Raw genomic sequence first — 27,263 nt, 5'->3', positions numbered from 1 at the left:
AGCCCAGACTTTAACCTGATTGAACAGCTCTGGAGAGATCTGAAAATGGCTGTGCACCGACCCTCCCCATCCATTCTGATGGAGCTTGAGATGTCCTGCAAAGAAGAATGGGAGAAACTGCCCAAAAATAGGTGTGCCAAGCTTGTAGCATCAAACTCAAAAAGACTTGAGGCTGTAATTGCTGCCAAAGGTGCGAATACTTTGTGAATACTTATGTACATGTTATATTTTGGTTCTTAATTTTTGCAAATCAAAAAGAAAAATGAAACAAACTTTTTTGGGGTATTGTATGTAGAATTTTGAGGGGGGGGGGAATAATTGAATCCATTTTGGAATAAAGTTGTAACATAACAAAATGCGGAAAAAGTGAATTGCTGTGAATACTTTCCGGATGCACTGCATATCCATTTATTCAGAAATCATTAACCCTGAGAAATCTTGACATGATGCGAATTACTGCAGAGCATGAAGTTTCATACTATAGGATGCACACGTGCATGTCGGTGCCTGAAAAGAGACAAAGCTCTTACATGGAGACAACCAAATTCATAAAAAAAATCTGCCCTCCTACGTACTTCCGCCCAATTTTCAATTTGCTTCTGTACTAGGTCTGGGAATTCGGCACGTAAGTCAGATGTCTCAGGTTAACTTTCTACCGGCAAATCAGGGAACAGAGGGAGTGGCTGAGAACAATGACGTTGAGGTTGTGCGCTAGTTTGAGTTGTAGTTCCGTAATGGCGGCGTAGAAAGATGCGAGCGAAGCCATTCAGTCCGTTGTGGCAACGCCAAATATCCAGAAGTTAAAGCCGGAGCAAGAACAATCTTTGATCCCCACGGGGTTAGTTTGATTTTCCAGCTTGCTCCGTTTGTGGTGAAGGAGTTGGCTAAGGTGAACGCTAGTGATTGGTTATGGCAGATCCAGAGTGGCTCTGGGCAGATCCAATAGTTTTAAACTTCAACAGAGTACCCGCCTTCAAGGAAGTTAACGCTTGTCAATGGAGCGAGCCCAGACGATATGACAAATGAAATGTACGAGAGTCTGGTTAGGACCAGGCTTTTAGGACCTAAGGGCCAAGTTTAATATTGGCTAAACAACCAAAACAAATTCCCCTATGTTTGAAGGAAGAGGGAAAACGGAACAGTGTATTTACATTAAACAAATTATGTCAATACCAATGGAAATTGCAGTTATTAGATTGCAGTAATTGCAATCTTTTTCTCATTCTCTTGCTCTGCAGACTCTGAAGGCACGATAGGAGAGGTGACACTCCAGCCTCCCAACAGTGAGTAAATGGATATGAAAATGAGCATACACACAAACACATGAGTATTAGGGATGCCACAATTTTGGTCTGGAATTTTTATTGTCTGCATTTTGGTGATGAAATTGCAGTTTCCAAAAATGGCTTTTCATGGCATTTAATAATTGAAAGCATATAATAAGTAAAAACATTGCGTAAAGAAACCTGCAGTTACACCAAGTGTACACACTCCTCTGAAGCCTTAAGGCCTTTCATCTGTATTTACACAATAAGAAGATGTCAGAAGACAATGTTATTGTTCTCTCCTCCTCCAAGCATCAAGTGACCCTTAATCACAAGATTCTGCAGTCACACTAACTAACCCTACAGGCTAACTCCTACTTTATCTATAATGTATTGTCCATTACAGTGTGTTGCCCCACCCTTTTTTGTGATCTGTTATGTTGGACCTGTACTAAGACAAATATTATTAATAATCACCATTTACTATTGAACTGATGTTATTGAGTGTTATGTCCAGGCAGTGATGTCACTTGTTGCCCGTGCGTGTGTCCCACAGCCACAGTGCTGGTCTCTCTGTGTGTGCACTGCAGATAGTTTCCGCTACTCTTGTGATATTTGTGGCAAGAAGTACAAGTACTACAGCTGTTTCCAGGAGCACCGAGACCTGCATGCTGTTGATGGTAACTTGTCTTTCCTCTTCACTATGAGAACAAAGAACATTTTTAATACTTTCAATTATCTGTGCTTAATTGTTCTTATGTCACAAAATGTAACTAGGGCTGATCACAAAAAAGCAAACACCAGACACTTCAGGCAGAGTCAATGTAACACATAGGCAATTGAAAGGATCTACAAGTACTTGTTTAGTGCCCATGCCTGTGAAGCAGCCCGTGATTAGGATGAATCAACCCACCTTAATTGATTTGGTTACACAGAGATTCCTGGAAGTATAGATAGTGCCCATGATGCAGACAGCGATTAAAGGGTTAATTGACTGATTTTATAGGGTTTTTCACACTGTTCCTTAAGGTCTCCGAATAGGGTATGTAAAATTGTTTGGGCTGAAAATGGCCCGGGTGCTGTTCTATGCGCCCTAATGCAACCCTGTGAAATTGCCCTAGAATGAAACGAGAGGTTTTCTCCCTTTTCTGGTATGCTAATGAATATTTAGATGAGCTGCACGCTGATTGTTTGGTTTACAACAAGCAAAGCTGCGGAGAAAAGACGCAACATAGCCAAACATTCATCGTGAATTGTAGATTTAAATGACGACAAAGGTTATTTATTCGAATTAAACACAGTCAGGAAAATGAAATAACTTTAGCCTCATTGCCAATAAACTAAATCATCACACATTCTACTTATGCTAGATACAGGATACGTTAGCATTGCTAATAACTGTTGGCGACAAAATCATACTTACAGCTTGCGGTTATGATGAGCATACGGTCGGATGTGTATGTACATTTTGGGCGTGACAAAGGTACAGACCAGAGCCAAAAAAGGTGGATTTAACAATCTGGTGTCAATTCGGTAGCCACCGAACTGTCGTTATTCAACTATGACAAGGTAAACTCGGTTTTGCAGTCAATGACCCCTTTAAGATGTTGGTTAGTTGATTCAGTGTTAGCTTAATTGGAGTTTGTGGGCATTCGCATTAATGCAGAAAGAGTTTTTTGTCACCAGTAAACAAATATTTTCACTAGAATCAGAATCATAAGGGATTTTATTCGCCATGAGTGGTGGCACAAACAAGGAATTTACTTTGGCAGGGAGGTGCATACATTAAACATATAGGAATATTGAAACTTAAATATGTGGACTAACTATACAAAAGGAGCAAAGTCTAGCTAATACTAAGGGGAATACAAAATATAAGTATCCATAATTTACAATTTAACCTAAAAATACAAAAAAATACAGATAGTGCAAACGATACAATATTGCAAATTGCAATGTGCAGGGTGTCATTGTGCAGAATGTGCTTTTAAGTCAGTGTGAGTCCTTGGCCTTGTTAAAGTGGCCAACAGCGGATGGGAAGAAACTGTTCTTGTGGCGTGAGGTTTTGGTCTTGATGGACCGCAGCCTTCTGCCGGAGGGGAGTAGCTGGAACAGGGAGTGTCCAGGGTGGGAGGGGTCGGCCACAATCTTCCTCGCTCGCCTCAGGGACCTCGGGGTGTGCAGATACTCGAGGGAAGGCAGATTGCAGCCGATCACCTGCTCAGCAGTGCGGATGATACGCTGCAGTCTGCTCTTGTCCTTGGCAGTGGCAGCAGCGTACCAGATGGTGATAGAAGAAGTGAGGATGGACTCAATGATGGCTGTGTAGAAGTGCACCATCATTGTCTTTGGCAGGTTGAATTTCTTCAGCTGCCATAGGAAGTACATCCTCTGCTGTGCTTTTTTGGTGAGGGAGCTGATGTTCAGTTCCCACTTGAGGTCCTGGGAGATGATAGTGCCCAGGAAGCGGAAGGACTCCACAGTGTTGACTGGGGAGTCACTCAGGGTGATGGGGGTGAATGAAGGCTGTGTTCTTCCTGAAGTCCACAACCATCTCCACTGTCTTTAGGGCATTGAGCTCTAAGTTGTTCTGGCTTCACCAGGTTGTCAGCTTCCCACCTGTAGTCAGACTCGTCCCTGTCAGAGATGAGCCCAATGAGGGTGGTGTCATCCGCAAACTTCAAGAGTTTGACAGACGGATGACTGAGATGCAGCTGTTGGTGTACAGGGAGAAGAGCAGAGTAGAAAGGACGCAGCCCTGAGGAGATCCAGTGCTGATGAACCGGGAGTCAGAGACTTGTGTTCCCAGCTTAACGCACTGCTTCCTGTCAGACAGGAAGTCTGTGATACACCTGCAGGTGGAGTCGGGCACGTTCAGCTGGGAGAGCTTGACCTGGAGCAGGGCGGGGATGATGGTGTTGAAGGCAGAGCTGAAGTCCACAAACAGGATCCTGGCGTAGGATGCTGGGGAGTCCAGATGCTGTAGGGTGAAGTGGAGGGCCATATTCACGGCATCATCCACTGACCTGTTGGCTCTGTAGGCAAACTGCAGTGGGTCCAGGAAGGGGTCTGTGATGGATTTGAGGTGTGCCAGCACCAGGCGCTCAAAAGACTTCATTACCACAGAGGTCAGGGCGACGGGTGTGTAGTCATTAAGTCCTGTTGGCCTTGGCAATTTGGGCACAGGGATGATGGTGGAGGACTTGAGATAGGCTGGCACATGGCATGTTTCCAGGGAGGTGTTAAAGATGTTTGTAAACACATTGGACAGCTGGTCAGCGCAGTGCTTGAGGATGGCAGGAGAGACAGAGTCCGGCCCAGCTGCTTTGCGGGGGTTCTGCCTCTTGAAAAGTCTGTTAACTTCACCCTCCTGAATGGAGAGAGTCGTCACAGTAGGGGGGGGGGGGGATGGGGGAGGCCTCATGGATGGGAAAGGGTAGTTCAGGACTGTCCAATTGTCTTTCAAATCTGCAGTAGAACTCCCGGCCAGCCGGGAGTCGTTAGTGGAGTGGGGGGCTTTGTGCTTGTAGTTGGTGATTTGCCTTAGCCTTCTCCAGACAGAAGCAGAGTCGTTACCAGAGAATTGACGCTTCAGTTTCTCAGAGTACAGTCGTTTAGCCACTCACCGCCTTGCTAAACCTGTTCTTCGACTCCTTGAATCTGTCTCTATCCCCACTCCAAAAAGCTTTCTCCTTCACTGACCTCAACCTTCTCAGCTCTGCTGAGAACCAGGGCTTGTCGTTGTTGAAGCTCACACTGATGGGTGGTGGTATACAGCAGTCCTCACCGAAGCTAACCAACATAAAGTAACTGAAAATATACTGAAAATAAAGTATCCACTTCATATTGTGTTTGTTCTTTTCCCGACCCTCTTGGGGAGACTCAAAGATGGTTATAAATACCCCTGCGCTCTGTGCTTAGATCCAGCCATCCCTGTCTCTGTGGGCATTAATTACAGTCTTGCTGTCAATTAGCTAGCCAGCATTGCCAACCTTGTCAGTAAGCACTGTTCATCTGGTGACGCAGTATGCCAAAAACACATGTTTGTGAATTGCCAATTTAAAGGTTGTCTAGCAAGTAAGCCTTCATTTCATTAAGGCTAGCAAAGCAAAATTAGGGAAGCGTCTGTGAAGACTGAGTAATGGGAGGTCACCCTGCCCATGCAGACTCCACAAATAACCATCTGTGAGTCCCACAAGGCACAAGCGAGCGAACCGCCGTTGCAGCAGGCGCATGTATAGCAAGCCGAGAGGCACTACGGCATGAGCCGTCATCAGTCCTAAAAGGGACAGTGCAGAGACGGTGCAGGAGGTTCTGAAGGGGCGGAGAGCGGAGGACAGGGCTTCCCTTCATGGTGCCAAGAGCCTGGCTCTCATCTTGACAATGTCCAGTTGAAGCCCCAAGTAGGGCTGGGCAATAAATCGTTAAAAATGACTATCGAAGTAATGACTTCCCTCGATAAAGATAACGTAACATTAATTCATTTTCAATAATATAAATAATGTCGATAGAGAATAATTAGGAACAGCAGTCCATTTAATTTCTGTGATGCAGCAGGAAGTTGCGGAGAAATGTTAGCCTACACCCACTAAAATATACTGAGCACCGAGTGGAGTAGCTAATGTTAACCGCTTAATTAGTCTTATTGCTGAAAACAGTGGCAGCAATAGCCATGGCGAGGGAGCAACTTCCAATGAAGAAATTATTGATAAAAAGGTTTGTCTTCTTCAGGTATTTGGAAGTTGTTTGGCTTTTTGAAATCCGACAAAGAGCAGAGCAATGTTCGGTGCAAATTGGTGTAGTAAACAAACAGGTGGCTGGCCACCAAGTCTGGTAATACGACAAACTGTAAATGTGGACTTCTGTTTGACCTCGACCTACGGTCTCGGTTAACAAACGTTTTAACAAATCTCTGCTTACAAAGGTGTTGGTAGATCTGTTAAAAGGTCCATATTTTTTTTAAAATATAATATAACAACACGTAGGAAAAAGTTGAGGAGGAGACTTATTTAGCTACTACTACAGATCTGTGGTCTATCGTTTAATTATTGTTATCGAATGTAAACACAAATATCTACATTGATAATTTTCTACCCATACCACCCAGCCCTAGCCCCAAGTATAACTGTCAGTAAGGCCAAGGAGCACTCTTTTTCCAGTTGACAATAACTGGGTGAGGTTATTCACCAGTGAGATTGTGTTCTTGGTGGTTAAATCTGGAGACCGAGCCAGGATAAGGAGATTGTTGAGGTACCCGAGAACGTGTATGCCCCTGTGGTGTAAAGGCTCCAGGGACATCTTTACACACTTGGAGAACATTGCGGGAGCCAGCGCATAGCCGAACAAAAGGCAGGTGTGCACGTACCTGTCACTCGAAGTCGTTGCAGCGGCAGTGTGCACCCAGCATTAAGGCCTTGTCTGCCAGAGAGGCAGATATGCAATCACAGGTGGAGGTCAGACGAGTCTTCCTCTTCGAAGCTCATGCACTAGATCCCAGCACCAGATAAACAGCCAGAGCTTGTTCTAGTGGGAGAATGCCTTCCATCATCGATGTGGCGTACTCCTCTGTCCATGTGAATGTTAGTAACGCTTACACAGATGCATGGGATGGAGGAGGGTGCATGCCAAAAACCTTCCGTGTAGTCCCATAGTTTGGGCATGGAAGGGACAAAAAGGTTTAGGCGTCTTTGTTTTCTTAGCGTGGGGCCCCCAGAACCATAGGTTGTCTTCCTCCTCTGGAGGGGAACTTGGTACGGGAGCACCCACAATGATTGCGGCATGGAGGACCATCTCAGGGAGATCTCTCCACACCAACACCAGGGCAGCAAAGGGTCATGCAAGGGCTTGCCATTTTTGTCCGAAGAGGTGTGCCCTGATGAGAGATGAGGAAGGTTTGGGGAGTGGAAAGCGGCCTCTGCTGGAGGGGCTTGCCCAGTCTTTCTCCAAAGGGTCCTTGGTGGCGTAATCTGTGACTGACCTCTCTCTTCAGAGAGCATCGCAAAAAAACACCACTTTGAGGGGATCCTCTTCCCTACAGAATACAAAGCGGCTCTGTCGTACTCCGAGGGAGAGGCAAGCATAATGCAGGCAAGCATTGGGAATACAGCAAGCCATCCTTGGCATGACGTGGGCCGAGACACACGAAGTGTAAGTTGTGGCTGTCCAGACTGTTGTTCATGTCATGGCAGTGGCAGTGAGCCCTGTCGGGGGTCAGATTGCCTGAGCGGTTAGGGAATCGGGCTATTATTCAGAAGGTTGCCGGTTCGATTCCTGGCCGTGTCAAATTATGTTGTGTCCTTGGGCAAGGCACTTCACCCTACTTGCCTCGGGGGGACTTTCTCTGTGCTTATTGAAAGTCGCTCTGGATAAGAGTGCCTGCTAAATGACTAAATGTAAATGTAATGTAAATGACAAGGGATTTTGGTGGTGGAGAATGAGCCGACATTATTGGTCCGCGTAAATGCCAGCGGGTTTCTTTTTGCATGATTGGCTACATGAACGTAGAGGGGTAAAGCAATAGGAGCAGATCTCCTATGGGCTCCGCGACATAGAATGCGCACTGCACAAGTTTGCGCTAACATCAGCAAGTTAACATACAATGTCCTTTTTCTATACAGTGCAATTAGTTTCTCTCCAGGATATTTCAAAGACATATCAAGCATTGAATCAGCAATGAAAGTATTGGGGGAGCGTGTCTTAGTATTTGGAGGGAGTTTACTCATATTCAGGGGAAGTGGGTTCATATGTGAGGGCAGACAAGTCCTTTTTGGTGGGGGCATGTGTTCATTTGTGGGATGTACTCATATTAGTGGGTGTGTTTTGCACTTCTGGGCCAATGTAGATTCAGGTACATTACCCCTCGGGCTGTCATTGAACAATCTAGACTTTTTTGTTTATTTTTCTCTCTTCTATTTCTATAGACCCATATGAGGCGGTGATCTTACCTATAGACGACCTCAAGGAGGAGGATCGAGTGGAACCCTATCAAAAATTAGGACCAAGTAAGAATGCACCGTGTGGTGGACTGCTAATGTTGAGGAAATAGATCCATATGAGAGATATTCAAACAGTAATAAAATGTCATGACCTTCTGCTCTCTTGACAGATCAGTAATGCCACTTTGTTAGTGTCCTCATGTAGCATGATGCATGGATAATATATTGTATCATTTACTCTATTTTCAGGACTTTGGTGTTTAAGGAAGATTATTTTGTCGGTGATGTCTTTTATTTTCACCATGTCTGTCAAAACGTTAATATTTTATTTATTTGTTTGCAGAAACTGGAAGCTATGTGTGCGAATTCTGCGGTAAACAGTACAAGTACTTCAACCCTTACCAGGAGCACGTTGCTCTTCACACCCCAATGGGTATGTTTACTGACTCATTTAGCTGTCAGAAATTACCACACACTTGTTATTTATATTGCTACCTTGCTAAATTCAGTGCTGTATATATACATACATATAGTGCCCTACACTAATATTGGCACCCTCGGTAAATCTAAGCAAATAAGGCTGTGAAAATGTGTTTATTGTTTAACCTTGACCTTTTGTTAAACAAAATCTCAAATGTGACAGGGTCTGGGGTCTCATTTATAAAACTGTGCGTAGGATTCTTACTAAAAGTGTACGTACGCCCAAAAGCCTAAAATGGCATACACACACAAATTCAGATTTATAAAACTGTGCGTACACACACCTGTATGCAATGTTCCCTTTATAAATCGCAGATTACCCAGAAGTGTGTGTACGTGAATCAGGATGAACACGCCCTAAACACACCCATTTTAACCATAAATGGTCAATGCAAAGCACCTCACTAATCTACTATATTAATTGCCCTAATCTCATGACCCGGGTAGCAATTGTTCTTGAATCATGGCGAACAAAAAAGAGAAAGTTCTTGGACACAGAGATTGAGGTTCTTGTACGCGAGGTGGAGGCCCGAAAACCGACATTATTTGGTGGCCGCAGCAGTGGAATCACAAATGTATTAAAACTATACGAGTGGCAGCATATTGCGGCTGCCGTCAACGGTGCCAGTGGGACAGAGCGCACAGTGGCAGAACTTTTAAAAAGTGGTCCGATCTGAAGGTAAAGTATACCACATCTTTGTATTCCTTTACTGACATTGCACCTAATGAAGAAAGTGCCAAAAACTGACCAAGAGATGGTGTAGGCCTACTTAAGGTAGAACAATAAAGGCTAATCTCGAAAAAGATTTACCGGAACATCAGTTACGGGAGGATGCATGTGATGTTAATTGTAGGAACAATAACCTACATTAATATTAATTATTGAATTTGCTGAATTTCTATTTTGACCAAGAGATGTTGTACTTTGGGCAGAAGAATAAAGGCTGATCTTGTAAGGCTATCAACCTGCCCCCACCTCTCATATGGTAAAATATGGAGTTACTGGATGGAGTCTCAACTTGATGGCTCTCACACTTCATTGTGTAACTTACTGTTGCATTGCTAGTCATGTTGATAAGTAAGGGTCAAGATTCTCACACATCATTGTGTAACTTACTGTTGCATTGCTAGTCATGTTGATAAGTAAGGGTCAAGATTGTGGTGTGATTGTAGTTGTTCTTGGGTATAAAAGGAATTGTGAAACATTGTTCTGTGGATTCTTGATCTCCTGAGACCTTTTCCTCAGCTCTGGCTTGTCCTACTCCTTCCTCACCTCTTGCTTTCTATCTCTGGTTACAATAATCATGGTAGAGTAGGAAGAGTTGACCTTCATTGATTTAATTCATTTGCAATATGATAATGATTATATTAGTTAACCTTAATTTGACCATTCTGGGAAACGTTAACGTTAACTTAGGTATTCATCAGGGAATTAAAGCACATCAAATCGCAGTCTAAAAATCGTCTCCCAGCGTATAACTAAGCGAATTAAATTTTGTTCGAGATCGCTCGGCTGAACCAGGAAAGGATATCCTATCTCTGCCAATGCTAGCAAGTTCAGAAAGTGGGAGGGGATAGGTAGAAACAGAGTTTGGCATGGAAAACCTACTAGCGAGCAGGTTAGTTTCACGGAGTAAGTTACCATGGAAACTTACCGAAAGTTTTAGTTACCTCTCTTTCTGGAACGGAAACCTTGGAATTTGCCTCTTTTCAGGGTTAAACACCTCAAAGTTTTTACTAAACCCGCTACCTGGAATACCCTCCTGAGGCCTGTTCCATAAAGCTAGCTCAACGTAGTTTGAACTCGGTTACTATGGCAACTTAGGCTGAGAAACTAGTCTGGTCAGGGTCAGACTAACTGTCAGGCTTAGCGTGACTTGGTACTTAACCAGACGTTCCTGTTACACTGACCCATCGGGAAAACGATGATTTACCACGTATATTCTCATTTTCTTATTCTCATCAGTTCAATAAGTTCAACATTGATAGAAAATCAATTTAAATAGCCTACATAGGCTACAACATTTAGCCTAATGCATTAAACAATGATGAACAATGCTTTGATAGGCTAAACACCATAGCCGTTAATGTATGGATGTTAGTTTGTGATTTCAAATGTTTAGGCATCAGGCATAGGCCTATATCTCAATCTAAAATATCTGAATATAATTATCATAGCAATATAATTGTTAACAGTAGCCTACAATTGCAAAACGAACCTAAATCCGCCCTCCATTTCCCCGACCCAAAAACATGTTAAAAAGTTAGGCTACTGGATGTATTTATTAATAGTAGGCTTTTTATTTTAAACAATGTCAAAATAGCCCATTTTAGATGAGTTTAGAGGGTGTTTTTTAATCAACGAAGGTCTAAAAAGGTCCTCGACCTACATAGCCTATCGTTCACGACGTCAATCATGGCGTGTCATTTTATTTTGATTGAAGCGGTGGATGAGGGAGCCGTCATTGTACACGATTTAAAGGGAACGTTTTTTCTGGAAGGAGTCACGTGGCCGTGTGCATTGCTTTTGCCGTGGTGGATTGTATGATCCATGTTTTACCTCGGACTGCTTAAGAATAGGGTGCACGCTCAATTAGCTTGACTACTCAAATCTGACTTGAATTAGTAGGACTGCGTGAGCTGAAATTGGCCTTTATGGAACCGCTTTAGCCCCGCTTGACTGATTAAACTTATTCAAGTCTGGTTTAGGACTTTAAGTCCACTGTTTTAAGTGTTGAGGACCTCTCTCAGTATAATAAAAAACTTGTTTAGGGTAACAAAATACACTAAATTATTTGATGCTTGTTTAGCTAAGCTTCCTGTTGAGTTGTGGGTGCGTGATGTGATTTGATTTGTATCACGGGTGCATTCGATTTCATTAGAACGTTTATTGTGTAGCCTGTTCATAGGTTATTGTTAAACCTATTCAATTTAGCAAGTTTCGGAACGACAAGATGGGCAGTGTATAATAAGCAGTGGATAATATCACACTGGTTGGGAATGTCTTTTGTGTTTTTTTGTAGGCTATTACTGTAACATTGGGAGTCCAGTTCCAAGTGTGGATAGTAGGTTATGCAAGAGCAGAAGCGCATTATGTGTAAAACACAAGTATCATTTGATCAATCAAGTCAGTGGCCTCTCTACTACAACTAGCCTGACAGATCATACATTTGGTTCCCTTTACATGTACAGACTAAACAGAATAAATAGGCTCATCTCAGTCATTACATTGTGCACAGGATTTCTTTTTAGTTGGTAAACCTTGAATGCATCTTTCAGGCTGTTTGAAAGGTGCGATATCCCATCCCCCCATGTAACAATCGATTGCATAGTGCAGTGGTTCCTGTCGTGGAAGTTTTTTTAGAGAATCAATCGTTTAAGCTGAAGGGTAAAGTAAAGAGTTGATGCTTATTTGACGTATGACGTAAACATAATAACGTTATCAGCATATCATCGACACACAAACATAAGACAATAACACAAAGACAATTCCATATAGCTCCATCTAGCATTCTACAATAGAACCGGGAGAATCCACCCCACCCGCACTACTCAGCTGATGGCCCTGAACCCCCCCAAAACATTCTTCAATAGATAATTTTATAGATACGACAGTACTCAAAAGTAATTGATCCATCCTACAGCAATTCAGCTATACTAAATCTCTTCTATCATTGGTTAACTCCTTAGAACAATACAGTTGAATCCACATTGTCTTCAGACCAACTGCTTCTTCCCCCCAGGTGATAAGAACTTTCCCAGGTCACCCAGACTTCCCGTCTCTAGACTTCTAGTCTTCTAGTTAGGTGTCATAAAACTGCAAATGGCATCTCTACCAAATGGAGTTGAATAAACATTCATTGTATCAAGCTTCTTAGCCAATTGTAAACTTCTCTTAAAAGACATTCATTGTACATAGGCCCAAATTTTTTTCACATTCCCAAAGTGGGGGTCGCAAGACAGCGAGGGGAGGTCACAAGATGATTTCCAGAAATCAAGGAACATTTTAAAACAGTATTTTTAAGAAGCTTCCCAATGGAAACCTTGACAAGACTAAGGTTGTTTGCACCTTGTGCGATGCAGAATTAGTTTACTGTACGAGTTCTTCCAGTCTCAAATACCACCTAAACGCAAAGCATCCCTTAGCTAATGCGGTATATGCCAGGCCAAGCACAGATGTAGCGCAGGGGAAGTGTCGTCGTCAAACTACTGTTTGAGTGCAACCGAGGCAAGCTCCACAGCTCTATCAGCCAAGCTAACTAATGTCCTCGCTCACCTGGCTTGAGAAACTCGTTCTCAAAGTCTTACTTTTAGTCATTTTTAGGGTAGCACACATATTCTGAATGCCTTCAGCGGAATTCAAATGAGCCATTTTAATCTAGATTAATTTCAATATTACAGTGAGTCAATCTAGATATAAAAAAAAAAATCTATGCCCACCACTTATATATATATAGCCCCCTAACAAATATTTTCTGTGTTTTTGCAAACTGTCAATAAATTTGGTTAGTTCTAGATTCTGATAACATTATTCAAATCTTCAAGTAGGTTGAGTCCTATGGCTTAGTGGTAAGAGCACTGTCCTACAGGCTAAGAGATTGTGTGATTGGTCCTTACTTTAAACTCTAAAGTAAGGAATCAATCAAAAAAGTTTAGAGGAAGTATGCTAAATGAATAAATGATTACTGATATTGTAGACCAGGGGATGATGTTTTGGGACATGCTTGTGCAACTGGGAAAGGGATGGCCACATATGAAGATACCGCTTCATGAGCACGGTTTCGAGCGTAACATCACTACCACACATATAGATATCAAATATTTCTGGTGTTAGATAAACCTGAGTTGTGTTTGCAATTGTTTAATATCAATGAGAGCAGCACACCTTTGTGATAAAAAAAGATCAAAAGGTTAAAATAAAGACACATTTTCACAGCCTTCTTTGCTCATATTTACCAAAGGTGCCAATATATCAAACGTGTTTTATTGGATAAATAACATATTTTTGCAATAGTAGGTAAGTAAACCAGTAGAACAACTTTCCGTACCTGTTATTCTGATCACCTTCTTCCGAATAGGTCGCTCATTTGAAATAAAAAAACAAAGGTTGACGCAGCGTGGGACCATTGACACCAACAAATACAACTCCAGTCAAATGGGTAAGAAAAACATAAAGCCTTCAAATGGGATCAAAAATGTCTCCTGCTGCTGTCATATGTTCAGCGCTTGACATTAAAATTTTTGCTCACCAGCCACTCAGGCTTGTGGTTTTCCAAAGTTACTAGCCACTCAGCAATTTCACTAGCCACAATTTTGTTGTTGGGAAATTAAGTTTTATTTGATTAAAGTTGACTACGATTTGCTACAATTCACTTGAAGAACTAGATTTACAATCCTTTCAAATGTAAATTACCATTGTAAACATCCAGAATCAAGACAACATAAAATGTAGGCTGTGTGTCGCCAAATCTTCAGCTCTAAAGGCCGATTTATACTTCTGCGTTTTTACGCACACGAGGAACGCCCCCCTCCGTCAAAAAATTGCCTCTGCGTATCCACGCAGAGCCCTCGCAGAGCTCTGCGTGCGCCTTCTGATTTTCCTGACTGTCCGTCTGTCCGTGCGTCTTTTTAAGGATACCCCTTGGCTATGATTGGTCCGTATTAAGAACCGTTTGTGTCAGGGGTGGGGGCGGGGTTGCCGTGACCAACAAGAGAACAGAATCCTTTGACCGCCATTGTAAGTTTTTACAACTCTTATTTCAGCTAAACAGTACATGTAAATCAGCATCTAAATTAAAATGTGATGAGAAATGGGCAGTGTAGTTGCAATGTGCTTATTTTATTGATGAAATGGTTCATTTGTTCATCTGCTCCGACCTTTCGATAACCTAGCTAGCATCGCAGTGCAGCGTCATCTACTGTTCTGGCGGTGAATTGTTTTCAACACGCAGAGCCAACGGAGTAGTATAAATTCCACCAGTCCGTCCGACTCCGTGCGTGCGTCTGTCCGTTAACGGAGACGCAGAAGTATAAATCGGCCTTTATAAGTGTTTAAAGCTCCTTTTGTATGAACATATGCAACCGATTAAGACAAAGACAAAGATTAGCGTTAGCTCATTGCATATAACGGGTTGTAAAGATGTATTGAAAATATATGAACTAACCAGAATTTTTTTTTGTCCAGTTAAATATTTATAAACAACACGATTATTTTAGTCTATTTATTGTCGGTTTCACTTAAATCACCAGTTTTGTCTTCCCTCCAGGTTTTCCTACACCTGTTATGTAGCCTACCGCCACATCCTTGCCTTGCACTGAGCAGGGTCCTCAAGTTTTATCGAAAGCCCCACGAGATGAGCTTTTGCGTGTGTTCGCGCATCTATGTTGCTAGGCAACAAACGTACGGTAGCTGAGATTTGTTTAACACGGGGAAACGATACGTGCTGGTTGAAATGCGTGTCTCACGGTCAATGCGTGAGGCTTGAGAACTCTGCAATTAGTTTATTATTTTATTTTGAGAAGACTACAATAAAAAATCTTATAGCGAGAGATATGTAGAATTCCACCTTCCAAAGTGGCTAGTAAGAGTGACTGCTTTACCTGCCACAGCCAAATACTACCCGCATTGGGCGGGTGCTAATGTCATGCCCTGCAAATGTTATACTAAATACCCATTTGCAATAATACAAAATGTTCTCAAAAGAAGCTCTATAACTCTTAGCAGTGTCTCTCACTGCTAAGTGAGACACTTGGGACTCCACCACCCTCTCTGCCAGAAAGTATGCTATGAAGATATATAAAAAGTTGAATACTCCCACACTGCTGGGTAAACTGGATAGCATTAGGTGATGAAGCAGATTTCAATTCAAATAATATGTGAACATAAGTTCCATTATAAGCTATGGTCATTTTAATTGTAGTGCAGCCTTACAAGAAAAAAAGAGAGTACACTGACTGTACCATGCATTACTTCTCGGATTAAATGTACTTCTGGGTTCAAACGGCACAAATTAAAATAAGAAATTACCTACAAAACATGGATATGTTACTTCACATAATTCCAGTTTTATCAAATAAAAAGATATGAGAATCTGCAAAGGTCAAGGAGCAGTTTACATTTAGTCATTTACCAGACGCTCTTATCCATAGCGACTTACAGTAAGTACAGGGACATTCCCCCGAGGCAAGTAGGGTGCAGTGCCTTGCCCAAGGGCACAATGTCATTTTGCACAGCCCGGAATCAAACCAGCAACCTTCTGAGAAATAGCCTGATTCCCTAACCGCTCAGCCATTTGACTCCATGCACATGCAAAGTTTTTAGTCCGTATGAAATGGCGACATAGTTGCAGCAAGGTTATGAAAGTGCATGCATAAATGTGACACAATCTGATGAAAATTCGGTATTTTCCGGTAGGAGCTGAAAATGTTTTGAACAAATGTAAATGTGAGAGGGTCTTGTTACAGTACTGGTCTGTTGGAGTTTTTTTAAATAGTATATCAATTGGATACTTTCTGGCAACTGATGTTTTTTTGCTTTATATATGATTTGTAATGTTTTTAGGTCTACAAATTCTTTAAATTTGAGAGCCTTTAATTCCATAAAAAGGGAGTTTGTTGGCTCCCTATTGGTGGTTTTCTTTACTATTCGTATCGCTTTTTTTTGAAGCCTAAAAATTTGATTGGTGTTTGTTTTATAAGTGTTTCCCCATACTTCCACACAATAAGTAATGTATGGTAGCACAAGGGAACAATACAAAGTGTATAATGACTTTTCATTTAAGAAATCTTTAACCTTGTACAATATTGCAATTGATTTGGAATTCTTAGTATAAGATATTTAAGTTATTATCTATAATTACTCCAAGAAATTTAATAGCTGACACCCTCTCTACTTCAACTTCATTAATCATGAATTTACCTACTGTATTGGATGCACGATTACCAAATACAATGAATTTAGTTTTACTTATATTGAATAGTTTATTCGAATCAAACCATTTTTTTTGTATTACCATCTCTTTATCCATAGTATCCAAAAGTTGTTTCAGATTGTCACCAGAACAAAATACGTTTTTATCATCGGCAAATAATATTAATGGGCAATGCAATGGGCCCAGCACAGAACCTCGGGGAACCCCACATGTTACCTGCACCAATTGTGACTTGCTATTATCCATTTGGACATATTGTTTTCTTTTCTCTAAGTAATTACTTACCCAAGAGTAAGCTACCCCTCTTATGCCATAATGTTTCAATTTTTCAAGTAAGATGTCATTATCAACAGTGTCAAATGCTTTTTTAAGATCTAAAAATACCCCAACTATATATTGTTTATTTTCTATTGCGTTAGATATGTTTTCTACAAATTATATTAATGCATGTGACATTGTTCTATTACTTCTAAACCCATATTGTTTTTCATTTAATATGTTGTATTTTATTATAAAATCATTTAATCTTGTATAAAATAAATTTTCCAATATTTTTGAAAACTGTGAAAGCAAAGAAACAGGCCTATAATTTGAAAATGTATGTCTATCTCCAGTTTTATATATAGGTATGACTTAAGCGATTTTCATTTTATTAGGAAACAAACCTTTTTGAAGAGACAAGTTGCATATATGTACCAGGGGTTTCTCAATACACTCGATAATTTGTTTTACCACAGACATATCCAAATCATTCCAGTCAGTTGACTTCTTATTTTTAAATGATTTAACAATATCAATTATTTCTTTTCCATCTGTTCCTCTTATAAACATGGAGTGCTTATTTACATTACCCGTTTCCCTTTCCGGTCTACTTTTCCTATCAATTCCTACAATCTCCCCAGCCAGACTGGGGACAACATTGACAAAATAACCATTACATTAATTAGCAATTTGCTGCTTATCCCTTATAATTATACTATTCTCTGGCATAAAATGGGTATCCTGTCCTTCCAACGTTATTTCTTACTATTTTATTTGATATTTTCCATGTTTTTGCTATATTATTTCTATTATAATCCAATGTTTTACTATAATACTCCCTCTTACTATTTCTAATAATATTAGTCAGTTTGTTTTTATATAACTTATATTCTTGCTCTGCTTCTTTAGTTCTTAGAGCTCATATAATGCATTTTTCCATTTGCATGATTTTTGGATTCCCTTAGTTAACCACAGTTTTTCAGCAAATTTCTGTTTCCCCATTTTCTTTACTAAAGGACAGTTGTTGTCATAAGAAGTTGTTAATATGGATATAAATGTATCATACGATTCATCTACATCGTCAACATAAACTTCTTTCCAGTCTTGTTTTATAGTATCTTCTTTGAAATAGTTAATTGCACCCTTGGTTTTATGTCTTATTAATTTACCTTGTATGTCTTTATTGGTTTGCTTACAGAATGGTATGGTTACAAAAACCGGCAGATGGTCACTTACATCATTAATTAGAAGTCCACTTGTTATTTTTTTTATCAATAACATTGGTAAATATATTGTCTATTAAAGTTGCACTATGTGTAGTGATTCTACTTGGACGCATGATGGCGGGTTATAAGCTCATACTATATATTGCATTAATAAATTCTGTTATTGTATTATGGTAAAGTGGGTTAAATAGATCTATATTAAAATCTCCACAAACAAAGGCCATTTTCTTATTGTTTATACTATCATACAACCCCACTAATGCTTCTGTAAACGTTTCAATACAAGAACCCGGGGTTCTATACACACAGCTTATAATTATATTTTTTGCTCTCTCTATCTCGATTTCTACAGTAACACACTCCATAACTTTATCTTTAACAAGCAACATATTTTCCACAACTCTGCTCCTGTAGTTAGTGTCAATGTACAGAGCAACTCACCCTCCCTTTTTTCCCCTTCTGTTCACAAAGAACATCTCATATCCTTCTATTTCGTACATCTCAGCTTGAGCATCATTGAGTCAAGTCTCAGAGATTGCTATAACTGTCATTTTTTGTTCAATTTGTTGTAAACACTGTTTGATTTTTGAGAAGTTTGAATTTAAGCTTCTACTGTTAAAGTGTATTATAGATACTGCTTTATCAATTTTTACCTTGACATTGAATTGTTCATCAGTATAATATTCACAATTTATTTGTATATTATTGAAAAAGTTATTTTCAGGATCAATTTCGTTCAGCTTCCTTCCTTGCCTCAATAATTCTGTTTCGGCTTTTCTGTTGGCGAAACGTATGACAATTACCGGCTTGGTTTTCTTATCATTTGTGGGAAGGTTATGACAGGTTGAGATCATGTCAGTTTGTATTTCCATATTTTTGCTTAGAAAAAACTGGACAACCTCTCTTTCCAGAGAGTATTGTTCGCTCGTGTTGGCATCCTCTCCTTTCTCTCCGTCTACCACACCGGCAAAAGTTTGATGTCTTGTTGCAAGCCCACTTATGATTAAGTCATCCATCCGAGAATATTGTTCCAAATCATCGAGGCGTCGCTCTAGATCACCGATTAGTTTGTCTTTCTCCTTGATTGCTAGTTTCAACTCTCTTACTTCCTCCATTAGTCCCAGCAGTTTGGGTTGTGTAGCCACCTTGCTTATCTCGCCAGACATGAAGTTAAGAGACTGTTTGATCTCTTCCATCCCTTCTACATAATGTTGGTTTTTCTTGGGTGGCATTGAGTATAATCGATAAATGACCAAACACAACAATTCAGACAGTTCAGATAGCACACAACCTATATCTAAGCTATATCTCAGCAAGTCCAAAAATGTAAATCAGTTACCACTAACCACAAGAGCAGCAAGTCTCTAAGCAAGAGTCATTGTGATCCTTGAGGAAACTAACATCGGGTCAAGCAAACCATTCCTCAGTACCGTTGTACTCCCAGGCATCCCATAATACAACAAGATATATGCTAACATATATTTGACACTAACAAATCGACACATAACCTTTATTTATCCAGTTGTCAATCACGATTGTGAGTCTCGAGGACTTGACGTCACTTAATTCCTTCCATCGCTCGATACAGTCGCCATACCATAATTTGACCAACAGATGTCCCTATGGAGAAGATGTATTGAACGCTTTGAAAAAGTGATACTTTTTCGACACAATTGTGTCAAATAGCTCGTTGCTTCGGAAAGCTTTGTTTCCCCCATCACTACTTATCAGTCCGGGGGTCTGATCTGAAGGGAGCAAAATGGAGCAGAGCCAGCTTCTCCCAAGTCTCAACAATTTCCCTATGAGATTAATAAAGTCTCTCTCCCATTCAAATGTCTAAACGATTGGAGTGGATAAGCGCAAGGCGGTTTTCCTTAGTTCTAGTGTAGATAGCTGGTCACATGACCCCCTTGTCTTCAGACAGGGACTATGTTACTGACACATAATGATAACTTCTAGTAAACTTGTTATATTAGTCCGTTTTCCAGAAATACCTTTCAAACTTGTTTACGTTTTTGCGGACATATTTTTTGTTTACAGATAGTACTGTTGGAATCGCGATTTCAGCGAAGATACTGAGAGTTGGCAAAATAATTTTTAAAGAAAATCTAATAAAAATCATAAAGTTTGTTCTTTACAGCCCATAACCAAATTGTCACTTAGAAAGTATGTATCCCCTCTCCTGAAGCCGCCAATTCTGTCAATCAAATCTTTGTGATTGTTGCACCTAAAGTCCACAACCAGGCAACCTATGGAGGATGCCTGGGTTTCCTACAAATTCATAAATAGGCAGAATGTTCATATCTTAAAGGATTTTTTAAACCTTAACTGGGATTTGATGTACACATTTCACACTAAACTTTAATCTTGGCTGTTCTGTCCGTTGCTTACAGATGGTCCCTTCCTCCGAAAAATGGAGAGCACAATGCAACCCAGCTTGGTAGACATCACCAGTTCACAGAATTCAAGTGGTGAGCATTACAGTAGGTAACATGTTTGTATGTACCGTATTTCTTCAATTAAACGCTGCAGCGTTTATTCGAGGGCAGCGTTTAATTAGCAAGAGAGATTTAGTGTGTTGTAGATGCAGTGCGGCCATAGACAAACAAAAAATAGATAAGTAGGTCAAACACAAAGCCTAGTATAAAATTGAAGCCGCTTGTGTGTCTACATTGTGTATAAATCTGAAGCAGCATGCCTGAACGTTCTTACACTTTAGCTTTCAAACAGCAAGCTGTGCAGAAAGCACTCACCAGCCGCAACAGATCTGTAGCACGCAAACTTTGGGTTGATGAAAGGCAAATTTTTCAAAGGGTGAAGTCAGCTACCCCGCTATATTGTACACTTGTGATGTACTTGTGTAATAAATACTGTGTTTTAATATAACCAATTAAATACACTTTTTTTTTTTTTTCGGTGCAGCATTTAATTGAGGGCAGCGTTTATTACACAATGTTCATTTTTGGTGCTGTGTTTATCTGAGGGTGGCGTTTGATAGAAGAAATACGGTATGTTAAAAATAATTGAAACCTTGCTTTTTCTGAACCTCCCTATCTCTCTTTCTCTCTCAGGTACTCCAAGCCCCCTGGTGGCTGGTTCTTTCTCTACATCACAGAGTGAGTCTGATACCCCATGCTGGCTTCTTCACACGTTCAATTCCTTAATTTTTTTGGTAGTTAAGTATTCCCATGAAACATTTATGGCTAGTTCAAATTAATTCATTATTTTGAACCTCAATTGTCATTGTTCTCTAGTCTGCATTTATTTTTAAACTTACATTCTTTGCTGAGACAGTAATATTTGATTAGGGAAGCTAGATTTGGAGCCTTGAATATTGGCATGTTAAGAGTAAAGTTTGGTTTATACTTGTGCTGGTCTGCGTTCGTAATGTAATGTGCTGGTGTGCGGAGACCTGCTCAGCATTTATAGTTGTGCAGCCTTTTGGTGTAGCAAAAGAAGTAACTATGTAGTCATCTGGGACAACGCAAAAAGCTTTGTGGAATGACGCATTTGAGAGAACTAGTGAAATTAAAGGATGTGTCGTCTTTGTTGATACCTGAAGTCTAATTTTGACTACTGTGTAAACCCTCCCTCCGCCATCCAACCAATCAACATATGTGTGGCTCTGCGGTTGACATACGCACTAGTTACACACTTTTAGATTTTTTAGCTGGTGCAGTCTTTGTGGCCTGGCTGTGCGGCCCTGTTGGGCTCTCTGCGGTGTCCGCGGACCCTTTACATTAAAGTATAAATCAAGCTTTAGTTTTGTCATAACAGCAATTCAGTACAAAACACTCAGTATTCGGTGACTTATACTTAATCAGAACATAAGGCATACCAAAGTATGGAGAAAATGTATCAGTAAAGACAAATGTATTTCAACAATCTATTTGTACACCAAAGTTTACTACAAGAGTTCAAACTCCATTACTATAAATATAAAGTGTAAAACTATACCTATGAACATCAGTGAAAGTGTTTTATAAAGTAGGTTTGGTTGTATTTATTAGCAGGCATTTCTTTCTCCTTACATACCTGGTAAAGGCATGGTCTTAGATCTGTGGGGTGTTGACATGGGCTGGTCCACTGACACTTTGTGTTTTAAGCTCTTAAACCAGCCACACTATTCTGGGTCTTGTGTTTTTAGAACCATACACATGTGGAGCCTGTGGCATCCAGTTTCAGTTCTACAACAACCTACTGGAGCACATGCAGTCCCACGCTGGTGAGTGAAGAGCACCTGGAAAGAGAGATTTACTTGATAAGAGTTACAAATAAAAAGTACAAAAGTCAAAGGGTGTGATTTGCATTGTCTAGTCTGGTTCTTTTTTGAAATGCTAGTTAGGGTTCTAGCATGGCTGGCTAATTGCTCAATATATACTTGGAAATAGTAGCCATTCAGTGTCCTCTGATTCAAGAACTTTTAGATAACTACTTTTGCTAATGTTTCTGTGGATTCTAAACCTGCGCATCAAGACAATTCATGATCCCGTCTATCTTGACAAGAGCTCCTGACCCAGCTGAAGAGTAGCAGCCCCAAAGCATGATGTTATCACCCCCATGCTTCACAGTCGGTGAAGTATGGTGTTCCACTCATGATGAGCTGTATTTTCTTTTAGAATCTTTTACAAAAATGTAAACCTTTGTCTCATCAGACTATTTTTACCATATGGTTTGGAGTGACTGAATGCATCTTTTGGCATAATCGAAGTTCAGGCGGATCAAAACATTTTACATGGTTTGGCAGGAGGTAGTTGTAGGGAGGCATGGAGGGACAATGTGACCCGATTCCACCATCAATGATCATGACCTTATACAATCCCAAATCCCAAAAAGTTGGGACGCTGTGTAAAATGTAAATATAAACAGAATGCAATGATTAGATTGATCCCATATGTCATTCCCAATAGATCATTGAGAACATCAAATGTTTAAACTCAGGTCAGAAAATTTAAGGAAAAAACTGGTAATTTTGAGTTTGATGAATGCAACACGTCTCAAAAAAGTTGGGACAGGGGCAATAGAGGGGCTGGAAAAAGAAAGTGTTACACAAAAACACAGCTGGAGGAACATTTGCAATTAACTAGGTAAAATGCAAACAGGTCAGTAACATAATTGGGTATAAAAAGTGTATCTTAGACAGGCAGAGTCTCTCAGAAGTAAAGATGGGCAGATGTTCATCAATCTGCAAAAACCTATCTACATATCTACATCCACATATTGCGGAACTATAAAACATAAAATTGTGAAGATTTTGAATATCGCATCCACACTGCATAATATATTTAAATAATTCAGAGAATCTGGAGAAATATCTAAGTGTAAGTGACAAGGGAGAAAATAAATTCTGCATTTGTAGCGGGGTTTGCTCGTTTAAGAATAAATATACTTGATCTATTATCAGTTATTTAGTTAGAGGGGGGCACAACCCTGATATTGAGTAAGGACACCAGGGAAACCCAGGTTTAATATGTAATAAACAATCTTGTCTGAAGGAATGAATCTGTTCAAAGTGTAGAGCGGATCAAATAACATGAGGGATCAGAATATACAAGTAAATATTTTACACAATGATTTCTTGAAATATAATTAACGGTAATGGCGATATGTTAATGGCCTCAGTAAGAGTTTGATGGGATAACACTTGAAACAAAACATGTAATGGGTCAGATGGAAAGAGCGGGAAGGGGGAAGGAGAAAGAATCAAGGCCTTTGTTTAATTACGGGAATGTCTGGTGGTAAACTAACAGGAGTTCGTTTTACGTGTAGTCTAATCAAAACACACATAATATAAATTACTTCATGTCAATGTTACAAGTAAGAAATATAGCTAGTCGCCGGTGTGTCGAAGTTGCGGGTCAAAAGCACCACTTAAAGGTCCCATGACATGAAAATGTAACTTTAGAAGGTTATTTAACATAAATGAGTTCCCCTAGCCTACCTTTGGTCCTCCAGTGGCTAGAAATTTCGATAGGTGTAAACCAAGCCCTGGGTATTCTTATCCGCCTTTGAGAAAATAAAAGCTCAAACGCTCCAATTTGAAAATGTTCCTCTTATCTCGTCATAAGAGGAAAGGTTACCTCCCCTTTCTCTGCTTGCACGTCCAGAGAATTAGGCCTGCCAATAAGAAAGTTAGCTACGACCTGCAAAAGTGATATTGTTTTTTTTTCGACAAACAACATGGCTTGCAAACGACTGAAGCATGGCAGTTAACCCCGCCTCTCTCCTCCTCATAGCATTTAAAGCTACAGACACAGAAATGGCACATCCTAAGGAAAGCTCATTGTGGGACTGCTCTTAGTGGCTGTAATTCTGCACCAAGGCTAAATTTTGGGAAAGAGACTTCAGATACAGTATTAGGGGACCACTAAGACCTATATAAACGCATCCAAGAACATCATGTCATGGGACTAGTGCTGTCAAACGATTAAAATATTTAATCGCGATTAATTGCATTAATGTCACATTTTTATCTATTCTAAATGTCCCTGATTTCTTTTTGTCCCAATCTTTTTTCAAATTTTAATGCTCTTATCAACATAGAAAAGTGGTTCGGATTGCTTTGTGCAAATATTTTTTTTATTGAAAACAACATTGCAATCGCCTGGCTTTGACGAGGGGGCAGAGAATTCGCATCAGCTGTGTGCTTGGCCATCAAGTGGTATTTCAGACTGGACGTGCTGCGATGATAGCTCAGTTTACAACGACAAAACACACAGATCACTGGTCTTGTCAATAGAACCATTTGGCAACTTTTTAAAAGCAAACTTTCCATTCAGAATCTTATTGGCATCCATTTCGGCATCTCGCGCTCGTCATCCACTCAAAACATAACGTTAGCCTACTACCAGAGAATGTCTAATATCCGTAAACGGGCTCTGCTACTACTCTTTAGCCAGCTCGCAAGCCAAACGAGTGTTTGGCGTGCCTGTTGTTTTGTTTCCGGTCTAGCTAGATCCGGTGTGGTGTTGTAGTTTTTCTAACGTCGGTAGTTGTTGCAACAGCATGTGAAAAAAACTACAAAGTTTGCTAGGCCAAAAAGAGCGTTAATCGCGCGATAAAATAATTGACGCCTTTAATTTGGGTTTGCGTTAACGCCATTAATAACGCGTTAAACTGACAGCACTACATGGGACCTTTGAATCTTGGCTGTAGTAAACAAATCTGTGTAATACGATCAAAAGGTTCTTTCGTGAAAGTATTCCTATTAATCCGCGATGAGACTGAGTTTGGTTATCTCAGTGTCGCAATTAGAATTGCATTTGGTTTCTTCTGCAGAATCATCCAAAAAGTGTTGCAATCACTAAAAACAACAACAAAATAATCAAAATGTAGTTGTTTAGCCCTTTTTACAAGCCATGTCACAGAGGGCTTCACGTACGCCCGTAGAACTGCCCCTCAACCAACCAATGGACTCCCAGAAAAACTCACTAGAAAGAGAAAAAATTTAGGATACCTTGGGAGGAGCAATTCAGTGAAGGACCCCCTACTCCAGAGACGCTTGGTGAAAGAGAGCTACAGAACACACTAAACATAGTCATACAACAGGGAAGTGTCAATTGGTGTTGAAACACCAAATTTCAGTGTTCAACTTGGTCAGAGTTGGTAAATGTCAGTTTTCGCTACAGGGCTGGAGGACTCACAGGCAAGTGGATGAGGGAAGGGACCAGGAACTCGCTGTTGTCCGTCAGGGAGTTCGATGTCAACTGGCGACCAGGTCCAACGTTGGCAGACCGACAACCAGGCAGATGCTGACAGCTCAAACCCCCCAAACCACAGGAGAGGTGGGGAGGGGTGTGTGGAGGGGGGACAGAGAGAGGAGAACAAGAATAGGAGAATGCAAGGAGAAACTAGAATTAGTGCTGCAATTTAGCAGACCAAAAAGGGTATTTGATGCAGCCCTAGACACTAAGACAGCGCCAGCCCCCTCGGTTGTAACTTGAAATCTGTTCCAGGGATGAGAAACTCTAAAATACGAAGAAAAAAAACGTTGTCTCCAAGTAGCAAAGAAACAATAATAGTAACAATATACAATAAGAGCTTTACTTTATTAGTAAATTCAAGTTATATGATACCTATGCAGACATATAGATGCTTTCTTTTCAAATAAAGTTAGTAATATGACTTTGAAATCTGATCTGGCTTGGATTGGGAGCCAGTGTACAGAGAAGAGTAGATGTTATATGATCACACTTTCTGGTTCTGGTCAGTATTCTAGCAGCACCATTTTGCACCAGGTGTACATGTTTTATGTAGGTACTTGGGAGGCCAGAGAATAATACATTGCAGTAGTCCAATCGGCATGTAACAAATGCATATTTTAGTTTTTTCAGCATTATCCTTTGAGAGGAAATTTCTTATGTTACGTAGATGAAAACATTTAATTTTGGTAATGTGCTTAATATGGTACTCGAACTAGAGGTCTGGTCCATTGTGACTCCTAGATTTTTGACTAGCTATCTTTGGGAGACTTGGATGCCTTTTAGGTCTAAGGTGAGATTTGATAAATTATTTTCTGTATTTTTAGTTCCCAAAATGTGCACCTCTGTGTTATCCAAATTGAGAAGCAGGAAATTTGCTGTTATCCAAGTTCTTATCCCAGAAACACACGTTTCCAGAGCGTGTAGTAGTTCTCCAGGCTTTAGGGATATGTATAGCTTGATGTCATCTGCATAGCAGTGAAAATGTACTCCAAAGCTTCTAATTATGTTTCCTAAAGGCAGCATGTAGAGAGAAAATAGCAGAGGGGCTAGGACAGAACCCTGTGGTACTCCGTATTTTACAGTGGATCTCCTGGAGGAGCAGCCATCATAGTGGACAGTCTGTCAGATAGATACGATCTAAACCACTGGAGTCTCGTACCAGAGATTCTCCATATGTTCGTATGAGGATTGAATGATCCACAGTGTCAAATGCTGGGTCCAGAAGAACCAGGACAGAGATAGAGCCTACGTCAGAGGCTAATCTGATCATTGACTCATCGGGCCCTATCTTGCACCCAGCGCAAATGACTTAGTCAACGCAAGTGTCATTTTTAGTTTTCACTCGACGCAAAGCCAACTTTTCCCTCCACAGACGCACGTCGAAATGACCTTGCGCTCCCATGGGCGGTTCAGCGAAAAAGGAGGCGTGTTCCGGCGCAAACGTTCCCTGGTGCTATCTTGC

At 40.5% G+C, this 27,263-nt stretch overlaps 1 protein-coding gene across 6 annotated transcripts in view; it reads left to right on the top strand.

Moving 5' to 3' along the window:
* The window catches only part of znf618 (zinc finger protein 618), a 59,932-nt gene that overhangs the window by 19,742 nt on the left and 12,927 nt on the right, over positions 1-27,263 (top strand). For 2 of the 6 annotated variants that reach the window (XM_084693664.1, XM_084693663.1), the window contains exons 4-11: positions 1,239-1,283; positions 1,856-1,945; positions 8,186-8,266; positions 8,544-8,633; positions 13,759-13,839; positions 20,492-20,581; positions 21,170-21,214; positions 22,246-22,323. In XM_084693664.1, coding sequence (XP_084549790.1) covers positions 1,239-1,283; positions 1,856-1,945; positions 8,186-8,266; positions 8,544-8,633; positions 13,759-13,839; positions 20,492-20,581; positions 21,170-21,214; positions 22,246-22,323 — 600 coding nt within the window. The remainder of the gene's footprint in view (positions 1-1,238; positions 1,284-1,855; positions 1,946-8,185; positions 8,267-8,543; positions 8,634-13,758; positions 13,840-20,491; positions 20,582-21,169; positions 21,215-22,245; positions 22,324-27,263) is intronic. The other 4 variants (XM_084693665.1, XM_084693667.1, XM_084693668.1 and 1 more) reach the window with 4 other exon arrangements.

Source organism: Hypomesus nipponensis, chromosome 27 (assembly GCF_054491055.1).
Source record: "Hypomesus nipponensis isolate SF chromosome 27, ASM5449105v1, whole genome shotgun sequence".
NCBI lineage: Eukaryota > Metazoa > Chordata > Actinopteri > Osmeriformes > Osmeridae > Hypomesus > Hypomesus nipponensis.
Note: the sequence above shows the minus strand (reverse complement) of the source record. Positions and strands in the feature narration are given on the sequence as shown.